This window comes from Lontra canadensis, unplaced genomic scaffold, assembly GCF_010015895.1.
Source record: "Lontra canadensis isolate GAN:19392208 unplaced genomic scaffold, GSC_riverotter_1.0 scaffold97, whole genome shotgun sequence".
NCBI classification, from domain to species: Eukaryota; Metazoa; Chordata; class Mammalia; order Carnivora; family Mustelidae; genus Lontra; species Lontra canadensis.
Window position 1 is genome coordinate 2,786,323 of NW_022631091.1, and position 24,996 is coordinate 2,811,318.

At 36.3% G+C, this 24,996-nt stretch overlaps 1 protein-coding gene across 7 annotated transcripts in view; it reads left to right on the forward strand.

Moving 5' to 3' along the window:
• The window catches only part of QKI (QKI, KH domain containing RNA binding), a 154,274-nt gene that overhangs the window by 53,243 nt on the left and 76,035 nt on the right, over positions 1–24,996 (forward strand). For all 7 annotated transcript variants that reach the window (XR_004380253.1, XM_032837176.1, XM_032837180.1 and 4 more), the window contains exon 3: positions 5,902–6,018. Coding sequence is in view for 6 of the 7 variants with exons in the window: in XM_032837176.1 (XP_032693067.1) it covers positions 5,902–6,018 (117 nt within the window). In the remaining variant the exon portion in view is untranslated. The remainder of the gene's footprint in view (positions 1–5,901; positions 6,019–24,996) is intronic.

Genomic DNA, 24,996 nt, shown 5'->3' on the forward strand with positions numbered 1-24,996 from the left:
CTACAAGGAGAAATAGACGTAGTCATGGAAGAATTTGCTTTTTTTTTGAGCACCTGTGGAATATTTAGAAAAATTGACCATATGCTGTAGTGAAAACGCTGAACAGTGCATGATTAATACTCTGCGCAGTATGTGTTCTGTTTATAATGTAGAAGTTAGAAATCAATGACAGATGATTAGGAAATCTCATGTTTGAAATGAGAAAAACATTTGAATATTAAATATCAATTATTTGATTTGAATGATAAGGGAAATAACGACATATCAAAATTTTGGGTTGCAGCTAAAGCCAGTTTAGAGGAATACTTAATGCTATAAAAGTGTATAAGGAAAGAATAAGGTGCGGTAAGCTAAGCATCCATTTCAGAAAGCTGAAAAAAAGGTACATTAAACCTAGTAGAAATGGAAGGAAGGAAATAATAAAGCTCAGAGTAGAAATCATTAAAGACAAGAAACCACGAAAAGAAGAGAATCATTGTATCTGGTGGGTCTCATGGCATTATAATAAGCTACCCCAGTAACTTACGTCCAAACAAGCATCATTTATGTAGCTGTACTGCTTCTCTTCTGCGGGCTGGTTCTTTAGGTTGGGTTCAGCCAAGTAGCTCTGGTCTGCATCTGCAGTCACTTACATAGGTTGACTAGGCAGCTCTGTTTCTGTGAGTTGTGGGCTGTGGGCTGGGACACTGATGGTGATTGGGTCACTCCATTTTCTAGTAGGTTAGTCTGAGCTGCTTTAAATGGGAATAATAGGGTTCTAAGAGAGTAAATGCTGCTAACATTGAGATTTAGGCTTCTCACACGAATGTCATTCTTCCTGCTATGTTTCACTGGAAAAACAAGTCACAGTGCTAGCCCAGACTCAAGGGTTGAAATGAGCTACAAGTTTACACTGCAGTGGCATAGATACCTTTAGGGGTGAAAGAATAACTGTCATTTTTAAGTCTTTCTACCCCTGTTAGCAAAAACAAAAGTAACCTTTTGGAAAGGACTGGAAGACTGATAAAGAACAAGGAAGCATAGATAACCAGTCAGGAATGAAAGAGGGGACATCACTACAGATTCTGTAGATACTGAGAAAAAAATTAGATCTAAGCTTACATCAACAAATTTGAAAGTTTAAACTAATTAGGACGTATTTCTAGGTAAATACAGGTTACCAAACTTGACATATGAAAGGCTGGAAAAACTGAATTAAAGAACTGAATCCATAATTAAAAACCTTGCACAGAGAAAAACTCTAGGCCCCAGGTTGTTTCACCACTGATTTCTATGCAATATTTGAGGAAGAAATAATGTGTCTTCTACAAAGCCCATCCGGAGAGTAGAAAAAGAGGGAATGTACCTCAGCACGTTTTGAGGCCAGAATAACTTTGATGCCAAAACCGAAGAAGCATGTTATGAGAAGGGGGGGTATTACAAGCCAGTTGCATTTATGAATGTAAATTTTAAAAAATCATCAAAGTGATAGCAAACTGAATTAATAACTTATGAAAAGGATATTGCATCAAGATTAACTTGAGTTTATTTTAGGAATGTAAGGTTTTTTAACATTTGATAATTGTAATCCACTGCACTAACAGAATTAAAGAGAAATATTATGGTTGTCTCAATAGATGGTAAACAAATGTGATAAATTTAAACGTCCACTCATGGTTCAAAAAGAAAAAAAAAAAACCTTTAGCAAACTGAGAAATAGAAGGAAGTTTACTTGATCTGGTAAAGTTACACCTACAAAAAGTTTACAGATTACTTTGAGCTTTATGGTTAACTGTTGAAAACTTAATTTTGAAATCTGGAACAAGTGAAGGATGATAGGCTCTTCTTTGACTTTGAACTTGAGATGTATTGGCTAGTGCCATATGGTTGGGAAGGAGAAAGGATAGATGACAGTCATTATTTGCAGGCGATAGGTTTATTTACCTAAAGAGTAAAAAACTACCTACAGAAAAATTATAATAATGAAGAAACAGACTGCAGATTTTAAGGTTTAATACAGAACATTCAGTTACGTGTTCATAGACAAGAAACAAAAATGATAAAAAATCTATATAATAGCAAAAATGAACCCCCAAATATCTAGGAATAGGTCTAACAAAAATGAGTAAAGTCACAATAAAAAAGCCTTATGTATATTCTTGATAGAAATTAAAGAAGACCTGACCAACTAAAGAAATTATACTATGCTCATGGTTTTGAAGCCTCTGTTATAATATCTCAAACTAAAATTACCACCAGTATTATTTTGGAAATTGACCAACTGGTTTTAAAATCTGTACAGAAACAAAGGGAATGAGTAGCTGAGACATTCTTGAGTCAGAGCAAGGTAGAATAACTTGGGACACTGCATATTAAGATTTATTATAAAGTTATAATAATTAACACAGTGTGATATTAAAGCAAGAATAAGCAAATAGATTAATGTAATAAAATAGAGAACTCAGAAATAGACCCAAGTATATATAGGTGTTATTTATGACAATGATGGCACCATAGAGTAATTGGAAAAGAATAGTCTTTTTTTTTTTTTTTTTAAAGATTTTATTTACTTATTTGACCGAGATCACAAGTAGGCAGAGAGGCAGGCAGAGAGAGAGAGGAGGAAGCAGGCTCCCTGCTGAGCAGAGAGCCCGACATGGGGCTCGATCCCAGGACCCTGGGATCATGACCTGAGCCGAAGGCAGAGGCTTTAACCCACTGAGCCACCCAGGTGCCCCAGAAAAGAATAGTCTTTCCAATAAAATATGCTAGGACAATTGTGTGTCCATGTGAGAGAAAGAGGAAAAGCTGTACCATCACAGACATTAGTTCGTGGTATACTGTGGACATAAATGTGAAAGAATAGTAATGCTTCTAAAAGTTAATACAGAAGGATATCTTGATCTTGGGATGGGGAATGATCTCACCATGTAGAGAAGACCGATAACTTGAGATACATTAAAATTAATTCAGTCCAATTAAATTCAGTTTACAACACCATTAAAGAACTACGAGGCAATGGGTACCCGGGTGGCTCAGTCAGTAAAGCATCTGCCATCAGCTCAGGTCAGAGTCTCTGGGTCCTGGGATTGGGCCCCCCGCATCCGGCTCTCTGCTCAGCAGGGAGTCTACTTCTCTCACTCTCTCTCCCTCTATGCACATACTCTCTTTTCACTCAAATAAATAAATATATAATCTTAAAGCAACAACAACCAAAAAACCAACAACCAAAAAGCTAGGAGGCAAGCCACGAGATGGGAAAAGGTATTTGGTACGCATGAAACCACAAAGTAGAAATCAATGAAGAGGGATGCCTGGGTGGCTCAGTTGATAAAGTGTCTGCCTTCAACTTAGGTCATGATCCCAGGGTCCCGGGATCAAGTCACACACCAGGCTCCTTGCTCCACAGGGAGCCTGCTATTCCCTCTGCCTGGTGCTCCTCCTGTTTGCTTGCTCTCTCTCTCTCTGACAAATAAATAAAATCTTTAAAAAAAAAACCAATTAAGAAAACACAGTAGAAAAATAGAAACTTCACATGTGCTTCAAGAAAAGTATAGATCTGAGTAACCATTAAACTTGAAAAAAATGGTGAACTTTATTAGTAAGGAGAATGCTAATTCAGACATTGAGCAAGTGTGTCAGAATGGCTAAAATAAAAAACATTGTTAAGGGCTGGAGAAGAAAAGGATCAAAACAAATTCTTACCCTCTTCTTTGGGGACTTCAAATGCATACAGCCATTTTAGAAAATATTTCAGCGTCATGTACAAAGTAGTTCCTTTTGGATATTCTTTACCAGCAGTCTTTTCCTCAAGGAACGGTGCCTTTTCTTCTTTATTTTGTATTGTCTCTTTCTTGTTACCCTTCTTAAGTCTTTGGTGGGCCTGCTCTGTCTATTGGTATTTAAGTTTGAAGCATGGAACATTTGAATTACGAACTCACGTCTTCATGGACTGGGCTCACCCGCTGCAAGCTTCAGTTTGAGGTGAACAGCTCAAGTGTCAGCTTTGAGAAGGTAGCGGTGTGCTCTTCATGGAGACAAAAACTCAAGCCTGTTACCTGCAAGTTAGATCCCTGTTTGTTGGCTTCCTGTGTACCGTTTCCACCTTTTCTTTCTGGTTTTCTACAGAACTCTGTGATTGAGTGTCAAGTTTTTCTGGGGTTCTCTAGGGCAAATTTGCTGTGGACCATGTCGCCTTATATGGACATACTAAGTTGGGCATTTGATTGAGGGCCTGAGGTTTCCTAAAGTGAAATTGTAGTGGACTTGGTAGGCTATTGATTATCCACTGTATGTGCCAGACCATGTATTGAACCTTTTACATGTGTTATTCTGTATCTGCATTCGCTCCTCAGTACAGCTCTGCCAGATAGCGTCATCTCCGTTGTATAATTGAGGCTTATTTGATGTGACTTTCAAATTCCTGATTATTATTCAGTATTGGAGCTTGGATATCAGTTGGGATCTGTGTGCTTTAAGAGTTTTTTTTAAACACTTAATAATAGTTTAGTTCTTGAGTTTATTCAAATTGGAGATGTAGAAAAGGGATTCTGGGTTGGAAGCACGTTCGTTGTTAAAAATGGTTGATGGCAGGGATTTGGGTTGATTAAAGAGGTGGATAAAGTACTATATGTCAAGGAACTAGGAAAGGATAAGGGGTTTTATTTGAATATAAAGGCAAATTTCAGAATTGGCGATCTTGTAGCGCTTGGTCAGGTGTGTGTAGGATCAGTCTATGAGGTTGGTGTGGACAGAGTTGTATTAAAATCCCCTGAGGAAAGGGTGCTTTCTCCCAGTTAGACTTGTGTATTATCCTTCTTTGATTTGTCTGTCACTTATGAGATGTGGCAATATTGGTGAGCAGTTTAGTGAGGGGAATGTGAAAAACTGTTGGGAATACAGAAGGTTGGAGAAATGCCTTAGCTTCTGGAGCCCTTACAGCAGCGAATGCTGGCATGTTGCTTTTACGTGATGATACACTAATAGTAGGATCAAATGCAAGAAGGAGGTAGGAAGCCGTAAACATAGGAATCGGTACCTGTTTGCATAACTGAATTAAAAACCACCATGGCTTTTTTGTGGAATTGATGGTAAATACTCACTTTCGTGTCTTTTGTGCAGTTGACCTGTGAATGAGGGAACTTTACTTTTCAGTATTCAGAGTCAGTCTGTGCTTCCCGTTAGCCTTTGTACTAGAAGTTTCTGTTGAGGGATGGCAGTTATTTACACAATTACTCTCATCACTGTCCAACTCATGGAAAGAATTAAGGCTCCTTGCAAAACTAGTAGTGTAAGTTAAAGTTAGAAATGGAAAAAAAGGAAGAAAAATAAGGTACCGACATAAAATTGTGTAAATAATGCTATACTCTCAAGACTGAAATACTTAATGGAATCCAAATTTGGCCATTGGTGTTATGGAAGCCAACCAAAAATTACTATTCCTTCTGAATAATTGCTTTAGAGAAAGTATTTTCTTGTTATGTAAATGAGACGGAGTTTTCCCAAGGATCTCTGTAAAAAATGCAAGTACTTATTTAACATGATGAACAATTTCTTGTGTGCTGCTGACATTCCAGGGTTCTGTGGGAAGGATTTGTATTGGGAGGCATCTAAGGTTTTGTCAGACTCTTTAATACACTGGTTTACTCTGCTCAGATTACGTGTTGTCGCCAGTTCAGTGTAGTACCTGTTTATGTAGATACGGATGTTCCTAATTGATATTTTGTGTTAATACATATGAAACTTTATGCTGAACAATGAGCTCTTGTAATTATGTCCTCAAACTGGGCTAGAAATTCATATGTACTCTAAGATTTATTAAAAAAACATTTTAACTTGACAAAGTGAAAACACATTTTAACATAATTTTAAGAGCTATAAATTCAAGCAAGTGAATAATTATAGTGACTTTTTTTTTTCTAGTTTAATTTTGTTGGGAGAATCCTTGGACCTAGAGGACTTACTGCTAAACAGCTTGAAGCAGAAACAGGATGTAAAATAATGGTCCGAGGCAAAGGCTCCATGAGGGATAAAAAGAAGGTAAGTCCTTGAACATGGGGGGAAATCTTGATGTGAATAACTTACTTATAATTTTGCATTCTAATAATAAAATATCCCGATCTTTGTGCGTAAAGCACTATACATTACTTCATATCTGAAACTTTTGAGCTTTTTTAAGGTGTTGTCATGATTTTTTCTTTTGATTATCAGGAGTTTTCATTTAGCCAACTAAAGTATCACCCAGTCCATCATGTTAACTTATTTTGGTATTTACAGTTGAGATGGTGCCAATTTGGAAACTAGTCGCACTATAACGTTGTATATATAAAGGTATGTCATTAAAAGTTTTAAAAATGTAAAATGTTTCTGTTGATGAAATTTAAATGAAAGTGATCAAATGAATAGCTTTGGCTGTGTGTCGGATTACTGGGAGAGCTATTAAACAGAAAAAGAAAGCTATAACTAGCCATATGATACTTATCTTGGATTTCACCAACATTTTGTGTTGATTGTATATTTATTAGACATTTTACTTTATATTGTTCCTGTTTTCTCTTTTTAATTTCTCCTGCCACTTATTGCTCTGCTGCTTTAATTAATGAATACCCAACTATCTACTTTAAATACCGTTTTTTTAAAAGATTTTGTTTATTTATTTGACAGAGAGAGAAAGAAAGATCGCAAGTAGGCAGAGAGGCAGACAGAGGGAGGACGGGGCAGGGGGGTGGGGTACAGGACCCCTTCTGAGCAGAGAGCCCAGGACCCTGGGATCATGACCTGAACCTAAAGCAGAGGCTAAACCCTCTGAGCCACCCAGGCACCCTTTAAATACTATTTTTAGGAAGGTTTTATTTGCCTGGTTTCCTGTTATCTAGTGATACTGTTAGGCAGGATACTTTTTGGATGTATATCTATGTAAAATGGTGTTTGACTAATTTTTTTTTTTAAGGTTATTTAAAAAAAAATATTCCACGTTTAAATGAAATCACATGTTACTTATCTTTGACTGATTTCACTTAGAGAAAATCCTCTAGGTCCATTTACCCTGAAACTAATGTAACACTGAGAATTATACTTCAGTTTAAGAGAAAAAAACCTAGATTTGATTGCCAAATATAAAATGTACCGTCAGGGAGGTTATTATTTTTTAAAATACAATGCCTTGAGAAGGCTATCAAGTAATAAACCTGTGGTTAGCTTATGTCGGAGTGTGTGCATTGAATCACTTTGTGGAGTTTATGGAACAAACACCAGGTCTTCAGAGGAGTCTGATTTTTCAGATGTGCTTCTTTTCTGACCTTCCACCTCATTGCATTTACATTCTCCTCCCACCTGACTGGATTGCAGTCATTTTCTCACCTTGCAGACAGATAATGACTTCGTGGTTGAAAAATTGGGTATGTGTGGGGAGGGGGCATCCCCAATAATATTGACTATCTTTAAATCTTATTAAAATCTGTTTGTCAGCTGAGTTTAAATATATTTTGAGGCAAGTATGTGAGTTCTCCTTCAGCAACTTTAAATATTGTATTTAAAACATTTATTATTAGAATCTTAAAATGCTTAAACATTTTCTGAATCAGCAAAGTGGCAGTCTTACATTGGCATGCAGTTTGGGTTCCCCCTGTTTGCACTTAATAGTTGTATTGGCATTAAGCAATGCTAATTTAAGAGCCATAGAAAAATGAAATCAATAGTTGATGGACAAATAAATCTTAACCTTAAGATTAGTGTATCCATTGGTTAAACAATTACTCTATAAATCCATGAAAAAACATGTTTTCCCCTCTTCCTCAGCCACTGTTAATTCTGTAGTAATGCCCCCCCCTTCTCCACTCACACACTCCTAGACGCCAAGGAGTAGAGTTTAGAATTTGTGTAGTAAGACATACATGAAATTTTTGCTTTTGTTTTTGATTGGGGTTGAAGTTTTTATCCTGAAGAACATACTCTGCTGTCTTTGACAGAAGAACCAAATAGTTAAGACAGTGAGCTTTGTGACCACAGTGTTCAGGTTTGAATCTTGTTTCTGTCACTAAGCAGCTTTGTGATGGACAACTTACGTAATCTCCTGCTGTATAAAAATAGGAGTAGTAAAGGTGCTTGTGAGGATTAAATTAGAGCAGTACTTTGGATCATAGTAAGTGATCAGTTAATCTTAATGATTATTCCTAATAAATTTTATCTTTAGGGGCTCTTGGGTGGCTCAGTTGGTTAAGCAACTGCCTTCGGCTCAGGTCATGATTCCGGAGTCCCAGGATTGAGTCCAGCATCGGGCTTCCATCTCTGCCGGGAGTCTGCTTCTGCTTCTCCCTCTGACCTTCTCCCCTCTCATGCTCTCTCTTACTTGCTCTCTCTGTCAAATAAATAAATAAAATCGTTAAAAAAAATTTTATCTTTACACTGTCATAGTAGTGTCCCTTATTCACAGGTGGGGGGGCTGTTCTTAGACCCCCAGTGGAAGCCTGAAAATGCAGATAGTACTGAACCCTATATATACTATGCATTTTCCTGTACATACATACTTCTGATAAGTTTAATTTATAAATGAGGCACAGTAAGAGATAACAGCAGTAATTAGTAATAGAACAATATATGGTAATAAGTTATGAGACTGTGGTCTCTCTCTCTCTCTGATAATATCTTTTAGACTGTACTCACCCTTATGACGATATCAGAGGGTAAAATGCCTACATGACGAGATGAAGTGAGATGAATGATACTGTCTGTGATAGTAGGCTGCTGTTGACTTGATGATGAGTTAGGAGGAGGATCCTCTGCTTCCGGACTTGGGATGACCATGGGTAACTGAAATTGCAGAAAACAAAGTTGCAGATAAGGGGGGATGACTGTAACTGGATACTTGGTGCTTTTTTTTTTTTTTTTTTTTTAAGATTTTATTTATTTATTTGACAGAGATCGCAAGTAGGCAGAGAGGCAGAAAGAGGGGGAAGCAAGCTCCCTACTGAGCAGAGAGCCCGATGTGGGATTCGATCCCAGGACCCTGAGATCATGACCTGAGCAGGAGGCAGAGACTTAACCCACTGAGCCACCCAGGCGCCCCTACTTAGTGCATTTTATGTTTAAACTCTTAACGTTGCATCAAGGTTGGGGGGACTGCTACTGTTTTTTTAAGTTTTGGAAAGGAGAATACTTCGTTCTTTTGTGACCTTTGAATATCTCATATTCTCATTGCTTTTCTGTTTTTCTCTGGTGGTTTGTGCATCCACATTCTGTCTCGTCCACTTTTTTCTTAACCACAATTAGAAGCAGTTTACACTTCTTTTTATGTTTAATTTATATTGTTGGCTATCAAAATAAAACTTACAGATTATACATATTGCAAGAGTTAACAATAAAATAAGACACCAAAAAAATTTGGCCACAGATTGTATTTTTAGTTTTATTAAAATGCTATAGATGAACATAATTTAGGCATATCAAATTAGTTTGAATGACTACCATTTGTTTGATATTACGGTATATGGAGTCTTTGAAGAATTTATGCACATATTTTTAACTCCAGGAGTGTCTTCTATAATTTTAATGTAAATCTATACATAAATAATTGTTAACCAAGTCATTTTGGTTGATGCTGTAGTTACTTTATTCATTGAACTTTTGAAAATGTCAATGAAAGTAAAGTCAAATGGAAAGTGCTGTCATTTGTTACTTGACTGTTATTTTGAGAAAAAACTCGACAAGCAGATTGGAATAACAAGGAAGTATTGATGTGATACTTCTTTGTATAAAGCTGATTTAGGTGTGTTTCAAGTGTTTCAAAGGAAAAGCCAACTGGCTTTAAGCTTTTCTGCAAAGTTTTCAATTATTGTAAAAGCTGAGAAAGCTAGAAAATCTTTAATTTACAGGTTGCCTAAAATACGATGGAAAATGCTGTTTGCTGATCTGCATCCTTCATTAGCCTGGTAAACTCAGTGAAGGCAAAGCATGTATGCTTTATGGAGCATTTCCTGAGTACCTGGCATAGAGTAGGATCTGAAAAAAGAATAAATGTTTAGTTTAGGTAATGAATGAAAGGCATAGATGCCTCCCACTATGTCTCCATAAAAAAACTTGTAAATATATGAAATTATAAACCCTATGTGCTTTTAATTCTTTGGGCAAGATAAGCAGTACCATAGTATTCTAAGCTGCTGGTTTTAAGCAAGGGAGTGAATATGCCACCTTAATTTTTATTCTGTTGGGTTGGTATTCAGAGTTATTGATGGGGATAACAGCATTCGTTTTTGTATATAAGTACCCAGTAGAATGGTACTGGGTAGACTTCATGGAACCAAAGAGCAGGAGCTGTGGTCAGACTTTATGAGAGACTGTGACCAAAGCTTGGATGGCTTTTCTGTTTCAGCAAGTACTCACCTGGAACAGGCCAAGTATCCTCTGTCTCTGATTAAGTATATGGTACCATGGTGTCAGCAAGTGGAAACCAGTAGTTTTATGGATACTTCTTTTTAGTTTTCTGTTTAGAAGATTTATTTATTTGAGAGAGAGGGAGGGAGGAGTGTGGGGAAGGGGAATGGGGGAGAGGGAGAGAGAAGCTTAAGCAGACTCCAGAATGTGGAGCCAGATACAGGGCTCCGTCTCATGACCGGGGCTCCATCTCAAGACCTGGAGATCAGACCTGAGCCAAAACTAAGATTTGGATGGTCAACCAGCTGTGCCACCCGGATGCCTCTTTATGGATAGTTCTTTTGATTTGTATACTTTGTATCAAGTATTATTCTAGGTATTTTATACACATTTGTTTAGGGCTTTTTTTCCATGTCTTTTGAGTTTATTTTTTTTTTATCATTTTGTTTTTTTACAGTGTTAAGAAACTGTTTTCAGTTTTTTAACTGAAAAAAAAATTGGTTTCAGGTGTACAATATAGTGATTCATCAATTCTATGGATCACCTGTTGCTCATCACAACAAATGCATTCCCTAATCCCCTTTACCAGTTTAACCCACTCCCCACCCTCTCCTCTTTTTTATGTTTAAATGATATGTAATTATGCATACCACATTTTATTTTATCCATTCATCAATCAGTGGACCCTTGGGCTGCTTCCATATCTTGGGTATTGTAAATAATTGCTATAAACATAGGGGGGCATGTATCCCTTTGAATTAGTATTTTTGTATTGTTTGGGTAATACTCACAGGGTGATTACTGGATGGTAGGGTAGTTCTGTTTCTAACTTTTGGGGGGAACCTCCATACTGTTCTCTACAGTGGCTGCACCAGTTTGCATTCCCACCAGCAGTGCAAGAGAGTTCCTTTTTTTTTTCCATATCCTTGCCAACACCTGTTGTTTCTTGTGTTGTTAATTTTAACCATTCTGACAGGTGTGAGGTGATCTGAGTTTTATTATTCCTATTTTGTAGGTGAAGAAATTGAGCCTCAGGAGGTTAAATAATGTATCCAAAGGTCAACTGCCAAAAAGGAGCAGTCCACATTCCACCTCCAGCCTGTATTCTGTTCTGTGGTGTACTACTTCCTAGTTACGAAGCATTTCTGAGAGTGATAGCAACTTCAGAGATATCAGAACTTGAATATTGAGTAGTTTTAAACTTTGACTATGAGGTCAGCATGGATATATTTGGTGAAACTTCTCTAAAGTTTTTAGTTTTTTCCTCAGGGATAATATATTTTGAAGTTTTGTTTTTGTGTCATTCCCAGGATTTTCACAAATCTTCTTTAGGAGGGAATTAATCCCATTTTCTGATAAAAACCTATATAGTTGAGCATAGAAATTCTAGAGAAATAATTTTTGGAAAAGAAGGTGGTTTTGATAGCTTTTCCATTGATGCAGCAGAGGGCTGCAGGGGCCAGGTGGAGAGCTCTGGGTGAGATGTCCGTGTGCTAGAGGGAGTGTATTCATTTTTAAAAAACAGAGGTGGCAGGCAGCTGGTTTCCAGTGTAGCAGATGAATACATGTAAGTCATTAGAACAGAAGAGTGTTTCATACATACATTACATACTTGATAATATTTTGGAGTGATAGTTATTAAAGTGGTAAATGAAGTTCACCTTTGGGAGTCTTTGTGAGTGGCGTTGTAGGGGACACTCTTGGGGATTTGTCTCTTCAGCATCCATTAGCTCTTCTCTGAGAGCTCCCCTGTCATAAATAAGTGGGGACTAAGTATCCATGCTTGTGTTTCTGCTTCCCACTCCCGCCCCCCCCCAAGCCAAAATTGTTAATGAGTGAAATGTCTATAGTTGATCAAAGCCAGGTTAGTTAAGTGTTGTATCTTCTGGACCTTTTCATTGAGATTTAGTAATTTTACTTAGAGCTCTTTGCTTGAAATCAAGGAATGTGCACTTACGGGATCAGATGGTCCTTCTAGGGCTGCTAATAACTATGGCCAGATGGTATCAACTGCTTTCACAATCTGTGCAATGTCTGATTCAGACCCTGCAATGACCTCAGAAAATGGTTTTACTCTTCCAACAGGATTGGAGGCTTAAAGAGGTGACGTAACCTGTCCTGTTCCCCATTTCTAACTGATGACTACAGTAGATACAAATGCAGATCTCATTGAACATTCAAATTGAACTATGCAAATCAGTCTCCTCAGAATATGGGCTTTGAATTTAAAACCTGATCAATCTGTAATACTTTTTTTTTTAACTTTTTTTTTCTTTTTTTTAAGATTTTATTCATCTATTTGACAGAGATCACAAGTAGACGGAGAGGCAGGCAGAGAGAGAGAAAGAGAGGGAAGCAGGCTCCCTGCTGAGCAGAGAGCCCGATGTGGGACTCGATCCCAGGACCCTGAGATCATGACCTGAGCCGAAGGCAGAGGCTTAACCCACTGAGGCACCCAGGCGCCCCCGTAATACATTTTTAATTTTATTTTTATGAGGATATACATTGTTTTGTGGAACATGATTTATGAAATGTTATTAGACATATTTTGTAATTGCAAACAGAATTTCATAACATTTCTACATTTTTTCATATACATTACAAATTTTTCTTAAGTATCTCTTAAATCCTGTTACTTCATTTCTTATGGTTAATATGTATTTTAATTACTTAATATATATTTTTGGAGAAGTTTAAGAGTACAGATAATCTGAAAAAAAATTAAAGGCACCACCTGGTCTGTCACTGGACAGCCTACCCTTGTTAACAGTTCTTGCATGTCTTCTTACAGATTGTTTTTCATGCAGTTAGATATATACATTAACATGTGTTATAGAACACGGATAATGTTAGATATGATGCTTTATAATTAGCATTTTCTTCTGCAATTCTGTATCCTGTCCTGTGTCAGTTCACTAAATAATGGAGCTTTATAATGTCTAAGACACACGCAGGATGCTTCAAGGCACCTGTTGACAGCAATATGCAACACAGATTTTCTCGATTTTGGAGGGTTGCTTAGACTTTTATTCTTATCGAAGATGTCGCTCCTGTCTCAGTACTTTGAAAGTGAACAAATTAATACAGGTTTTTTTTGGTTGACATCCTAAAGTGGTTATGATGGACAGCGACATAACATCAAGAATAAGCATGGTTCAGACAACCTTTTAATGATCTTGTTTTATACTTAGCTTTCTGACATCCTTTAGCAAAGGTACAGTTTATTCTTTTAAACTTTTCATCGTGGCTTTTTTTTTTTTAATTTATTATGTTCAGTTAGCCAACATAGAGTACATCATTAGTTTTTGTTGAGGTATTCGATGATTCACCAGTTGTGTATAACACCCAGCACTCATCACATCACATGCCCTCCTTACTACCCGTCATGGCTAATTTTAAACATCAGTAATCCATCACTGAGCATCAGCATTGCCTGTCTCCTTCGAGGTATGCCCGTGCTCCTCCGCAGCTCTCACTCCCTCTTTTGCATGCTGTATGATTTGGGGAGCACATTCTGGACAAAATATCCTCTGTAAAGATTTTATTACGCTTTTCTAAAATAACAGGGCTCTTTAATGCTATCATGTTTATGCTTTTTTATCACCCCAGATTTTCTTTGTTATCATATATCTAGTCAGTGTTCCTCATTCTCCGCTTGTCTCATAAATGTGTTTTTAAAATACTTTGTCTGAGTGGCATCCAAGTGAGGGCCATATACACTGCAGTTAATTGATAGGATTGCTTAAGCCATTCCGTCCCTCAGCTCCCTTTCTCCTTCTGCATTTTTATTTGTCAAGGGACTGAGTTATTTATCCTAAATAATTACTGTGGATTTTGCTGATTGCATGGTGGCATTTAACACTGATCTCTGTCCTCCGTATTTTTGGGTAAGTGAGAAAGGTTTAATCAGACTCAGATCTCCTGCTCTCCCTTCTTCATTTCCTTTCTTCTTTTTGAAAGTGTATTTCACAAGTAGTGTGGTGATGGTGGGTTTTATAGGTCTTTTATTCCAGTAGGAATTGTGAAATGGTTATATCCTGTTTGCTCATTAATATTAACTAGATTCACTTTTTATAGGAAAGGCTAGATGAATGCTCAGTTCTTTATTTACTAGTTTAAAAATAGTTGGTTCCTAGGAATCCTTCAAAGGTAAAGAATAGGTCTTTTTTGTTCCCTTTTTTAAAATCAGTACGAATGCATGTTAACTATTTTGATGTTTCAGTTCATGCAGTTAGTGTTTTCAGTGATCATGCTGTTTGACCATTGGGAGCTTCCTCAAGTTCACTTCTAAGTGCTTCTGGCACTGCCCCAGTGGTTGGGGCTAGTAACTTTGCTTTCTAGTGTGGTATGATAGTCCAGTGTCATCTTAAAAAATTTTCAGGCTTGGAGTCATCCATTTCTTTAAGGATTCCTAGTGAAAAATACTAAGTAGAGATTGCATTCTAGACTTAGGTGGTACTCATTATTTGTAGACCTTTTCAGGACAGAGCTAGGAGATACATACATACATACATACATACATACACACACACACTCACACATTGAGGAATATAGGTGTGTACAAGTCCATTCTCATTCAAAATCAGGGCTACAGTGTTTTATTTAATTGATCTTATAGATCTGTTTTCTTCCCCACTGAAAAATCTTGCTTCCCAAAGACACAGAATAAGGACTCATTTGCTTTATTCTAAGATACATAGAAGTCTCAGAATAACAGTACAAACACTACTATCAACAACATAGTAAATGAAAACAATTTTTCCACAGTTCCTATTGTTTTTAGGTTGTATCCTACTAGAGACTGAAATTTTGTCTTTTAAAACTCTCAATAATTTCCGAGTGTATAATAGGTACATCATTATGTGGGTCCACATTTAAGCTCATTTGTACTTGGTTTTCTACGTTTAATAGTTGCTTCAGTTATTTTTCTGTTACTTGTAAAATAGTTATGTGGTTCAAATCTCTAAGTAGTCAAATCTGTAAGTAGTAGAGAATTTTCAGAGACTCTCGCTCTTACCCCTATTGCCTGTATGTATTCCTGTTCCTTGCTATCAGGTAAATTTTTAATATTTGTTTCCAGTTTATCCTTACATTTCTTTTTTGCCATAACAGTTACATAAGTATGACAATTGTGTATGCCTGTGTGTGCAATTTCTCACTTTTTGTAGGTGGTTATGTACACATTACACTTTTCTGCACCTTACTTTTATTTAACAGTATATTGTTGAGATCACTTTGTGGGGATATATTGAGACAGCTCTTTCAATAACTTACCATATTCCTTGTGTGGATATACTGTAAATTATCCCAACATTCCCCTATTAATGGACATTTAGATTGTCTCTAAGCTTTTTTTTTTTTATTAAGATTTACTTAATTTTTAAAACATTTTTTTAAAATTTTATTTGACACAGAGAGGGAGAACACAAGCAGGGGGAGTGGGAGAGGGAGAAGCAGGCTCCCTGAGCAAGGCTCGCTGAGCCGGGAGCCCGATGTGGGGCTCCATCCCAAGACCCTGGGATCATGACCTGAGCCAAAAGCAGAGGCTTAACTGACTGAGCCACCTGGAGACCCTGTTTGTTTATTTTAGAGAGCCAGCATGCAAGCATGAGTGGGGGAAGGGGCAGAGGGAGATGGAGAGAGAATACTCAGGCAGACTTCTTACTGAGCAAGGAGCCCGACAGAGCGCTTTGTCCCAGGACCCTGAGATCATGATTTGAAGTGAAATCGAGTGTTGGCTGCTTAACCGGCTGAGCCACCCAGGCTGCTCTGCTTCTAGGCTTTTGCTGTTACACATAGGGAGAGCGCCGTATTGGATAGCTTCTACATAGATTTTTACATGACCTTCTTAATTTATCTTCAGGATAGAGTTCTAGAAGTGGTGTTCCATAATTTTGCTAGCTAGTCCTGAATTTCTCTCTCTCTAGGAGGTTGTTCTCATTTTGCATTACCACCAGCAGTGTATGAGAGTTCCAATTTCCTGAAAGATTGACCAGCAGTCTTAAACTTTTATATTTTATACAGGAGATTGAACATCTGATAAAGGCACTTTTAAAAAGTCAATCTTTTAAGTATATTCCTGTGTGTGTGTGTGTGTGTGTGTGTGTAAAAGGTCATTACTGTTACGAGCAGTGCAACCGTCTCTGGTTTCCCAGTTAGTCATTTCTTTGCAATATATTTCTTATGTTCCCATCCAGCCCATTTATAAATAATTAATAGACATAGTTGAAATAGTGTTATTGGTCTTTAGGTGCATTATAATTGTAACAAACTTCTGTTTGTGCCTAAGAAATTAATTACTATTTAAAATGTTTTCAAGAGGAAAAGTACTGTGATTTTTCTGTTAGTTTATATGGCCTTTCTCAGCTAGGGTTCCTCTTCTGAACCACAAAACATAAAAATTCTTCAGTTTTACCTAGAGTGATTCATAACAAGTATCATTATAGATGTGTAGGAGAGAAGCTAATTATATATAATTTATGCCTTGGGCCCAGCATTAAGACTTGATTCTCTTGTGAGTCCTTAGTTGGGAAAGGCTATTTATTCCCTGCAAGGAATGTTTTTTTTTTCTTTCTACTTTATATCCCTTCCTTACCCCCCCCACTCACCCCACCCCCTCTTATTGGTACCTTGGTCTTGATGCATTCGAAAATAGGAACTTTTACAGATTCTCTTTATCTTATAAATCTTATAAATTGAATGCATACGAAGTTTCATAAATATGATTTGAATAATAGTATTTATCTGTGAAAACAGATTACTTGCTTTAGAAGAATGATTATGAAAATTACAGTATTATGTAATCTGGTTTGGAAGGAACCTTATTAAAGCCATGAAGTCTAATCACCGTGTGATATTTAATTCTGTGATACTTTCTTCCTATATTGCAAATGATTGTTACTCAACTTTTGTTACCTCCTTTCATAGTTAATTTAATGCCTTCTCAGGCAGCAGATATTTTTCAGTGCTTTTGATTTTTGTCCTCAAGGAGCTTTCATCCATGGGAGACTGATGTATTGACAGTGAATTAATGCACTGTGTGCTAAATGCTCCCTTAGATGTTATACCTTGTGCTGTGGGAAGTCGAGGAGGTGTGTAAGGAGTTTTGTTGTAGATTGAAGGTTTTAGGAAAAGGTAGAGAGAATCAGACTACAGCAGGAATTTACAAGACAGTTGAGAGGAATGGTATTCTGGATACCACCAGTAGGATCAGCCTGTGTACACTTTGCCTGTTTCAGTGGCAGTTCTGAGGTATGACAGAGAAGGCAGCATAGATAATGGAGGCAAGACTGAGATCTGAGTATGTAAGGACTTAAATAAACATTTTTTTTTTAAATTTTGAAAGCAGTGCATTTGTGCTCTTGTTTTTAAGATAAGAAGTTTTATGTTCATTGTTCTAAAAAAGACAACTAGGCAGTGATAGGTGGAAGGGAGAAGTGTCCTCAGGCCAGAGACAAATGACCAAGTTTGTTAGAAAGTTCTTCCTTGTGTTGAGATAGAATCAGTATCTATGGAACTTAGATCCTCTGATCTTAAATCTGTTTTGAATTCAAAACAAATATAATCTCTTAAACTTTGGAGCCTTTGACATAATTATGTGGTAGTACTTGTGTCTTAAAAGTATGCTGTTGTAGCTATAAACTAATTCCCTAGTAGCTGTAGTCTTTTTTTTTTTTTTAAGTGTTATGAGATTTGGTCTTGAATTCAACCTTGAAATGATTGATAGGTTTCTTTTTAAAAAGAAAGGAATGCTTGCCTTCTGAAGAGTTAAATTAGTGCTCTTCAAATAGTCTGCTGTGAAGACCATTACAGAACAATTCTAATCCATTGTAGACCATTCCTTTTGTAAACTGTAATGAAATTATCAGATAAATAGAATTTGGAAAAGACAAATTCAGTCCTGTTTAAAACATTTTTTCATCAACAGATTAAAATTATCCAGTTGGAATGCTATAAAGCTTTCTAAACACACTTGATTTCTGTACTTGCGGGCTGTATCTCGCAGCAGTACCGGCTTAAATACCAGTTTATGACTTGGTCTCCTGGTTCACAGAACTGTAAACTAGATTAACGCTGTTCTCTCCCTCTCTACTTGGTTCTCCTCACTCTCTCAGCTTTGCTGTGTATTTTTTAAAATAAAATTCATTTTAGAATACTGACTTCATAGTTTTGTTTCTGATTACATGTTTATTATGAACTCAAGTGGCTTAGCCTTAAGATAGAAAAGTATAAAACAATATTAAAAATTAAATGTTTATTTCAAATTGGATAGTATCTCAACACACTATTACAGAATAGATCTGCTGTTTTGCCACCTTAGTTGTTAAGGAAGATTAGGAGGGTATGAAATAAAAATTCTGTTTATTTAAGGTACAGTTACTAAAATTGGTGAGGCACTCTTTGAGGAGTAAAAGATGGATCCAATGAAAATAAACCTTTGTTTTCATTAGGAAAGTAACACATTAAGTAACCTGTAAAACTTAAGCTAATTACTTGCCATAGATCTAATACCAAGATGAGTTAATTGTCCATGTCTAATGAAATGAGATATGAGTTTCATTGAAAAGGGAGAGTCCATTTTATCACTAGATGCTGTTAATGAGCCTTTTAAAATTAAGTCTTGATTGGATTGCAGTCAGCTTAGTTAAAGAATATTTGAGCACCTCGTAGTTGTGTTGTATATAACAGATTTTCTTTTGAGAGGATTCAGTCTGTGTTGACAGAATTAGTAGGGACCGTTGCTTATGTGTATATCATGCTGCATCAGTTAATTTTCTTTTTCAAAATCCTTTATAACAAACTGGAACATTTTTTCTCTCATATTAACAACAGATTATAGGCAGTTTCATAAGCCTGGTGAGCCATCCTGTTCTGTGTTGCTAGTTTTATTTTTCTGTTTAACCCCAGTTGTGAATGATAATGATTCACAGAAATTATACTGTTAGTCTCTTGATTTTAAAACAGGTTAACTTTTATGTATAATTGTTAACTCTTTTGCTTTTAAAGATATGTGTAGTTGTTTTGTGAGATTTATGTATGTATTTATTTATTTTAAATTGTCACGCCAGGTCAATATCACAGCCTGTGGGTCTGAAAAATTAAAGCTGAATCTAGATGATTGAAATAATTTATATTTTGTGAATTGTTACTTAAAAAGTAAGTAGAAATTATAGCATATAAGCATATTTTATAAAGGTATTCATAAGTTTTTTAACAAGTTTTTGCTGAATTCAAATACCTATAAAATATTGTACATATAGAGGACTGATCATTTCATATTAAAAATATTTTTAAGAATGTGATATTAAAGTTTTGTGTAATTTCATCTTTGTAACTAATAAGATTAATTTCTGACAAGTAACTTGTGTTCATTTTAATTAGTGAGATTATGGAATGTTAAGAAACAAGTAATTGGAAAGTATCCTTATCCTTGAATATGTATAATATGATCAAGCTGGTGCATCAGAGTGTTTTAAGACATTTAAAATTTACAAGAGGTCACAACTTTAAAATAAGTCACGAGTAGTAAAAGCAAATGCTTGAGCTTATCTATTGTAAAATAAATTTTTTTTTTTCCTTGATTATGAAAGCCTTTCATGTTTAGTATGGAAACTAATAGACACTTTTTTAAAAACCATAATCTTTCCCATTTGGAGGCAAGTGTTACATGTATATGTTGATGTGTATTTTGAGACCATATGTTTTTGTAAACTAATATATTTTACTTAAGAATATTATATCTATTGGGATGCCTGGGTGGCTCAGTGGGTTAAGCTTCTGCCTTTGGCTCAGGTCATGATCTCAGGGTCCTGGGATCGAGTCCCACATTGGGCTCTCAGCCCCACATCCCCCTCTCTCTCTGCCTGCTTCTCTGCCTACCTGCTTCTCTGCCTACTTGTGATATCTCTCATTCTGTCAAATAAGTAAAAATCTTTAAAAAAAAGTATTATATCTGTCTTTGCCCATAAAAACTCATGTACATGTTAAAAATGAATTGTTTTTTACTATGAAAATGTTGTGAAAAACATCTGCACATATTATTAGGGTGAATTTATAGAAGTATAATTGGTTGGTTGAAAATGTATTACCAAAATTGCCTTTTAAAGCTACTATTTGAAATTATAAGCACTCTCAACAGGAAAGGGAAGTGTTTGTATAAAGAATCGTCTGTCAAATTGGGATACCAGTGTTTTGGGGGGACAGAAATATACTCTATTGAGTTGCATTTTTAGTGAGGTTAATGAGGTTAAATCTGTTACTATATATCTATTTGGACTTTAATACTCACTTTTGTATTGCCTGTTATTGCTACCAATTTTGTGGTTTTTGTTAATATCATTTGAAAAAATACAAATTTCTATCTGCAGAAAAGTTTAAGAGTGGTACAATGGATCCTGTATACCCCTTACCTAGATTTGCCAGAGTTATTAACATTTTGTACATCTTTGTGCATGTCTGTTCTCTTCATGTGTTTATATATGTTATATGTAGGTATATTCACTTACATACATACAGTTAATGCTCATTATTTTCTAATTGTGCACTCATAAATTCACCTATTTGCTAAGATTTATTAGTAATTTCAAAATTAATACTGGTAGCACTTTCACAGTTACACATGGATGTGCTTAGAGCAGGAAAAAAAAAAATTGTGAGTCATCCAGTGCTCTTGTTGCCAGCTGAACTCAAGTAAGGCAACATCAGTCTCTCCTTTTAGCTCTAATGCTGAGAATAAGTGTTCTTTTCACGGTCTGCTTAGTGTTATGTTTTTTGAAAAGTTGCTTTTTGCTGGTGAGTTTGGTGTTAAAAATGACCCCAAAACAAATTGCGGGTCTCGTGTGTCTGAGCTCAAGAAAACTGTGACCTACCTTAGGAAGAAAAACACACGTTAGTCTTCCTTAAGGGGTGAGTTCCAGTGTTGTTGGCTGTGAGATGAATGTTAATGAATTAACAGTATATATTACCTAAGGTATCTTTTAAACATAAACATACACACAAACACACATAAAACCAGATTACATATCCATTGATTGATGAAAATGTTGTGACCAGAGGCTCACGGTAGCATGATCCTGTTCCAAGGGAACCATTGTTTCCTTAGGAACAGTGGTTTAGTATTCTCTGATTCAGTGTTCACAGGACTTTATAGATCATAACTATACTGAATAATGAGACTGTGTTGTGCGTGCAACGTGTGTGTATAAAATTATTAATACCTTTTATTTGCTGAATCATTTGAGAGTTAAGTTGCAGATGCCCTGACCCTTCATCCCTATGTTAGGGAGCGGTTCCTTCGAACAAGAACATCTGTTTACATCATCAGGGTCTCTTTATTCACATCCAGCAGATTCAGTACTACTACAATATTACATTCTTTGATAGACATTCTGAACTCAAATTTTTCCAATTTTCCATTCAATTTAAATTCTTTCTGTCCCAGAAACCTGTTTGGATCACAAATGACACTAGTAGCTCTAGATCTCCAATTTGAAACAGCTACTGAGCCTTTCATTGTCTTTCATGATTGGGGTTTGTTTCATTGTTTTCTTATGATTAGAGTCAGGCCATGCATTTTGGGCAGGAATGTTTTAAAAAAGTGATGCCGTGCCGTCAGCACACTGCATTAGTTACCCAGTGTTAGTTTGCCCCATTTTGATGATATTCAAGTTGATCATTTGGTTAAAATGATGTCAGTCATATTTTTTTCCCTGTAGAGGTACTCCCCCCCCCTTTTACATTAATAACTAATCTAAGAGGAACACTTTGAAACTTTGTACGTATCCTGTTCTCAACAAGATTCTGCTCAGTAGTTTTAGCATCAGTTAATGAGTCTTGCTCACATCCATTATTACTGTAATAGTGTTTACAAAATTGTTATTTTTCTCTGTCATTTGCTTCATATTTATTGGTTGATATTCAACTGTAATGAAGATACTTCCTGTCACTTCTGATAGGTTAGGAACTCTTTCTATATTCTATATTATGCATATAATATATATAGAAGTTATTTATTTTAGGATACACTAGAAAACTTAGCATTTATTCATTAAAGCATACAGGAAATCAACTCATTTCAAATAACACTGTAAGTAATAGATTGTCTTTGACCTGAATCTAACTAGAATTTGGTGCGGTTTGTCCATCTCCTTTTGGTTCTCTATGCACGTGCAAGGATGGCGCTAACTGTTCAGGGGAGCTGGACGTTCAGAAGTTCTGTTCATTTAGCCCAACAGCAGAAGCCGTCACCCCCCACAACCAGTGACCTTTACATTTCTCATGTCTACCCTCTTAACACTTTACCCTTCAGATTCTTTAATCATGATCAGCTTTCCATTTTTCACTATCCACTGGTAAAATTTCATCTTTTCAGGTAGTTCTAATTCCAAAGAGAAGGTTTTGTTGTCCTTATTTATGCTTAATTCAGGTTTCATCATCTCCCCGTGAAAGTTTACATCTTTAGAGAGCTGCCTCTATATTATAATGGCTTTAGAATGTACATCTCTCGACGGGGCTCTCCCTTGAACCTCCAGCTTGCTGACTTCCATCACGACTGGCTGGTGTAGGGAGGAGTGAGGGGTGAGTGGAATGCTCAGTCTTTGGTGGCGGAGGTGGCGTGGTAGTGGTTTGAAGGCTGCAGCGGATGGAGCAGTTGCTGGATTTGGCTGCTGCTATCTATCCTTATTCCATGTGAATGAACCCATTTAATCCTTAAACAGTCCTGTGAGGTAGGTACTGTTTTTATTCTAATTTTATCATTGAGGAGATGGTGGGTAGGGAAGTTAAGAACCTTCTCTTAACCTGACTAGTGAGTGCTTAGTTGGGATCTGAGCCTTGGCTGGTTTGAGTGCATGGGTTTGATTACTACATCGTGCGCTTCCTCGGTAGCCTTCCCATTTCCTTAACGTTCCCTCTTCCTGCCTGTCTCCCTCTAGCAACCAGAGTGAATTTTTAAAATAGTCCTGCAGTGTGTGTTCATGTATTTAAGAGTCAGATCTTTACTGTGGCTAATAGGCCCGCCATGATCTTGTCCAGCTGCCTTCCGGGCTTCCCTTCTGTTCGCCGCCTCTCTGACTGAGCACACCCGTCTTTCCATTCTGTGAGCGCGCTGGTGCTCTTACTGTAGAGTTTGCTCTTGCCACCCTCTGCCTGGGATACTCTTCCCCCAAAGCTATGTAACCCCATCCCCGTTTCATTTCAGAGTTCCTGCAGTTTCACTTTTTCAAAGAGATCTTCCATAACCACTCTGCTCAAATGCTCCTCTACTCTTCTTTTATCCTTTGGCCTCTGCATTTTTCTTCCTATTCTTCATTACTCTTGAGATACTTTGTGTTTATTACTTATCCCTCCTCCTGGGGGAGTGGATTTGGTGTTTTATGAGAGGAGAGTGCTGACTGTTGTGTACATTTTGTTCACCGTCCTGTCCTCAGTGGTAAAGCTGTTAAGTACCTGCCACATGGGTATTCAGGAAATACATGTTGAGGGAAGGATTTTCCTTTTAATTTTGCTTATAATTATTTTGCACAATGAAGTTTTCACTTGGACAGTCCAGCTATATTTTATTGTTGTTTTGGTGGATTTTGTCTTTAGGGTGAAGCTCAAAGGTTTTAACATTTCCCAGTAGTTTGTATAGTTATTTGATGTTTTCTCTAATTATTATGGTTTTATTTAGTCAATTAAATCTTACATTCTTTTATAAATTATTTCATTCTATAAGATAAAATTGGAAATTCCACTGTTCCTCAGTTATTTCTTTTATTCCAATTACTTTGCTTTTTAAAACAATTTAACAATTTTTAATTGCTTTTGATAATTGCATAGTTTATTTTTTACATATGAAAAATGTGAAATTTTAAATTTTTTGAAATTCTTAATAGCAAATCTTTATTTTTTTTTTTTTTTTTTTAAACTTTCTAAGGAACATTCTTGTTTGCAGTTTACTGTTTGGAGGAATTGACTCTAATGGTATACATCAGAATTTGCCCAATTAATTGCATTTTGTCCAGTTATGATATATTTATTACCAAATGAGCTAATAAAAACAGGAGTAATGTTTGTGGTAAAATGATGTGTAGTGTTTCTAAGCCATATTATCTTCGTATTTTGATACCATGCTAAGTCGGGGTTTTTTTTGTTTGTTTTTTTGAATAGCTCTTTGGAAGGGTGATGCTAAGTTCTGGTTTGCTCAGGAGAGGTCTAATTATTGATAAATATCTCTTTTCATTTTTAAAGTGTACTGGTTTGAATGACAAATTGCATAATCACCCTCAGATGTAGGCATTGTTTTGGTGTTCAATTTTTTCTACAGAACATTAGCATTGTCATTAAATCTGCTTTTATACTATCCTTCATGAGATTTGTTGTTATGGAATGATACTGTGGCCTTATGAAATTTTTGTTATATAATCAAAATGTTACTTTTAATAAATCTGTTTCAAAGTGTTTCCCTTAGAATAAGAACTAAGTTCTGTATATTTGAAGAAAAATTATGGAAAATGTGTATCTGAGGATCCTTTTGCCCTCTGGTACTTGATGCCTTCCTTGCTTGTTTATAGGATTTGATTCATGTTCTTTATTGGTTTGCTCTTATCAGCAGCCATGGTTTAAAACAAAACCAAAAACATGGGTGACGTCCTCAATTGTTTGTGTCCG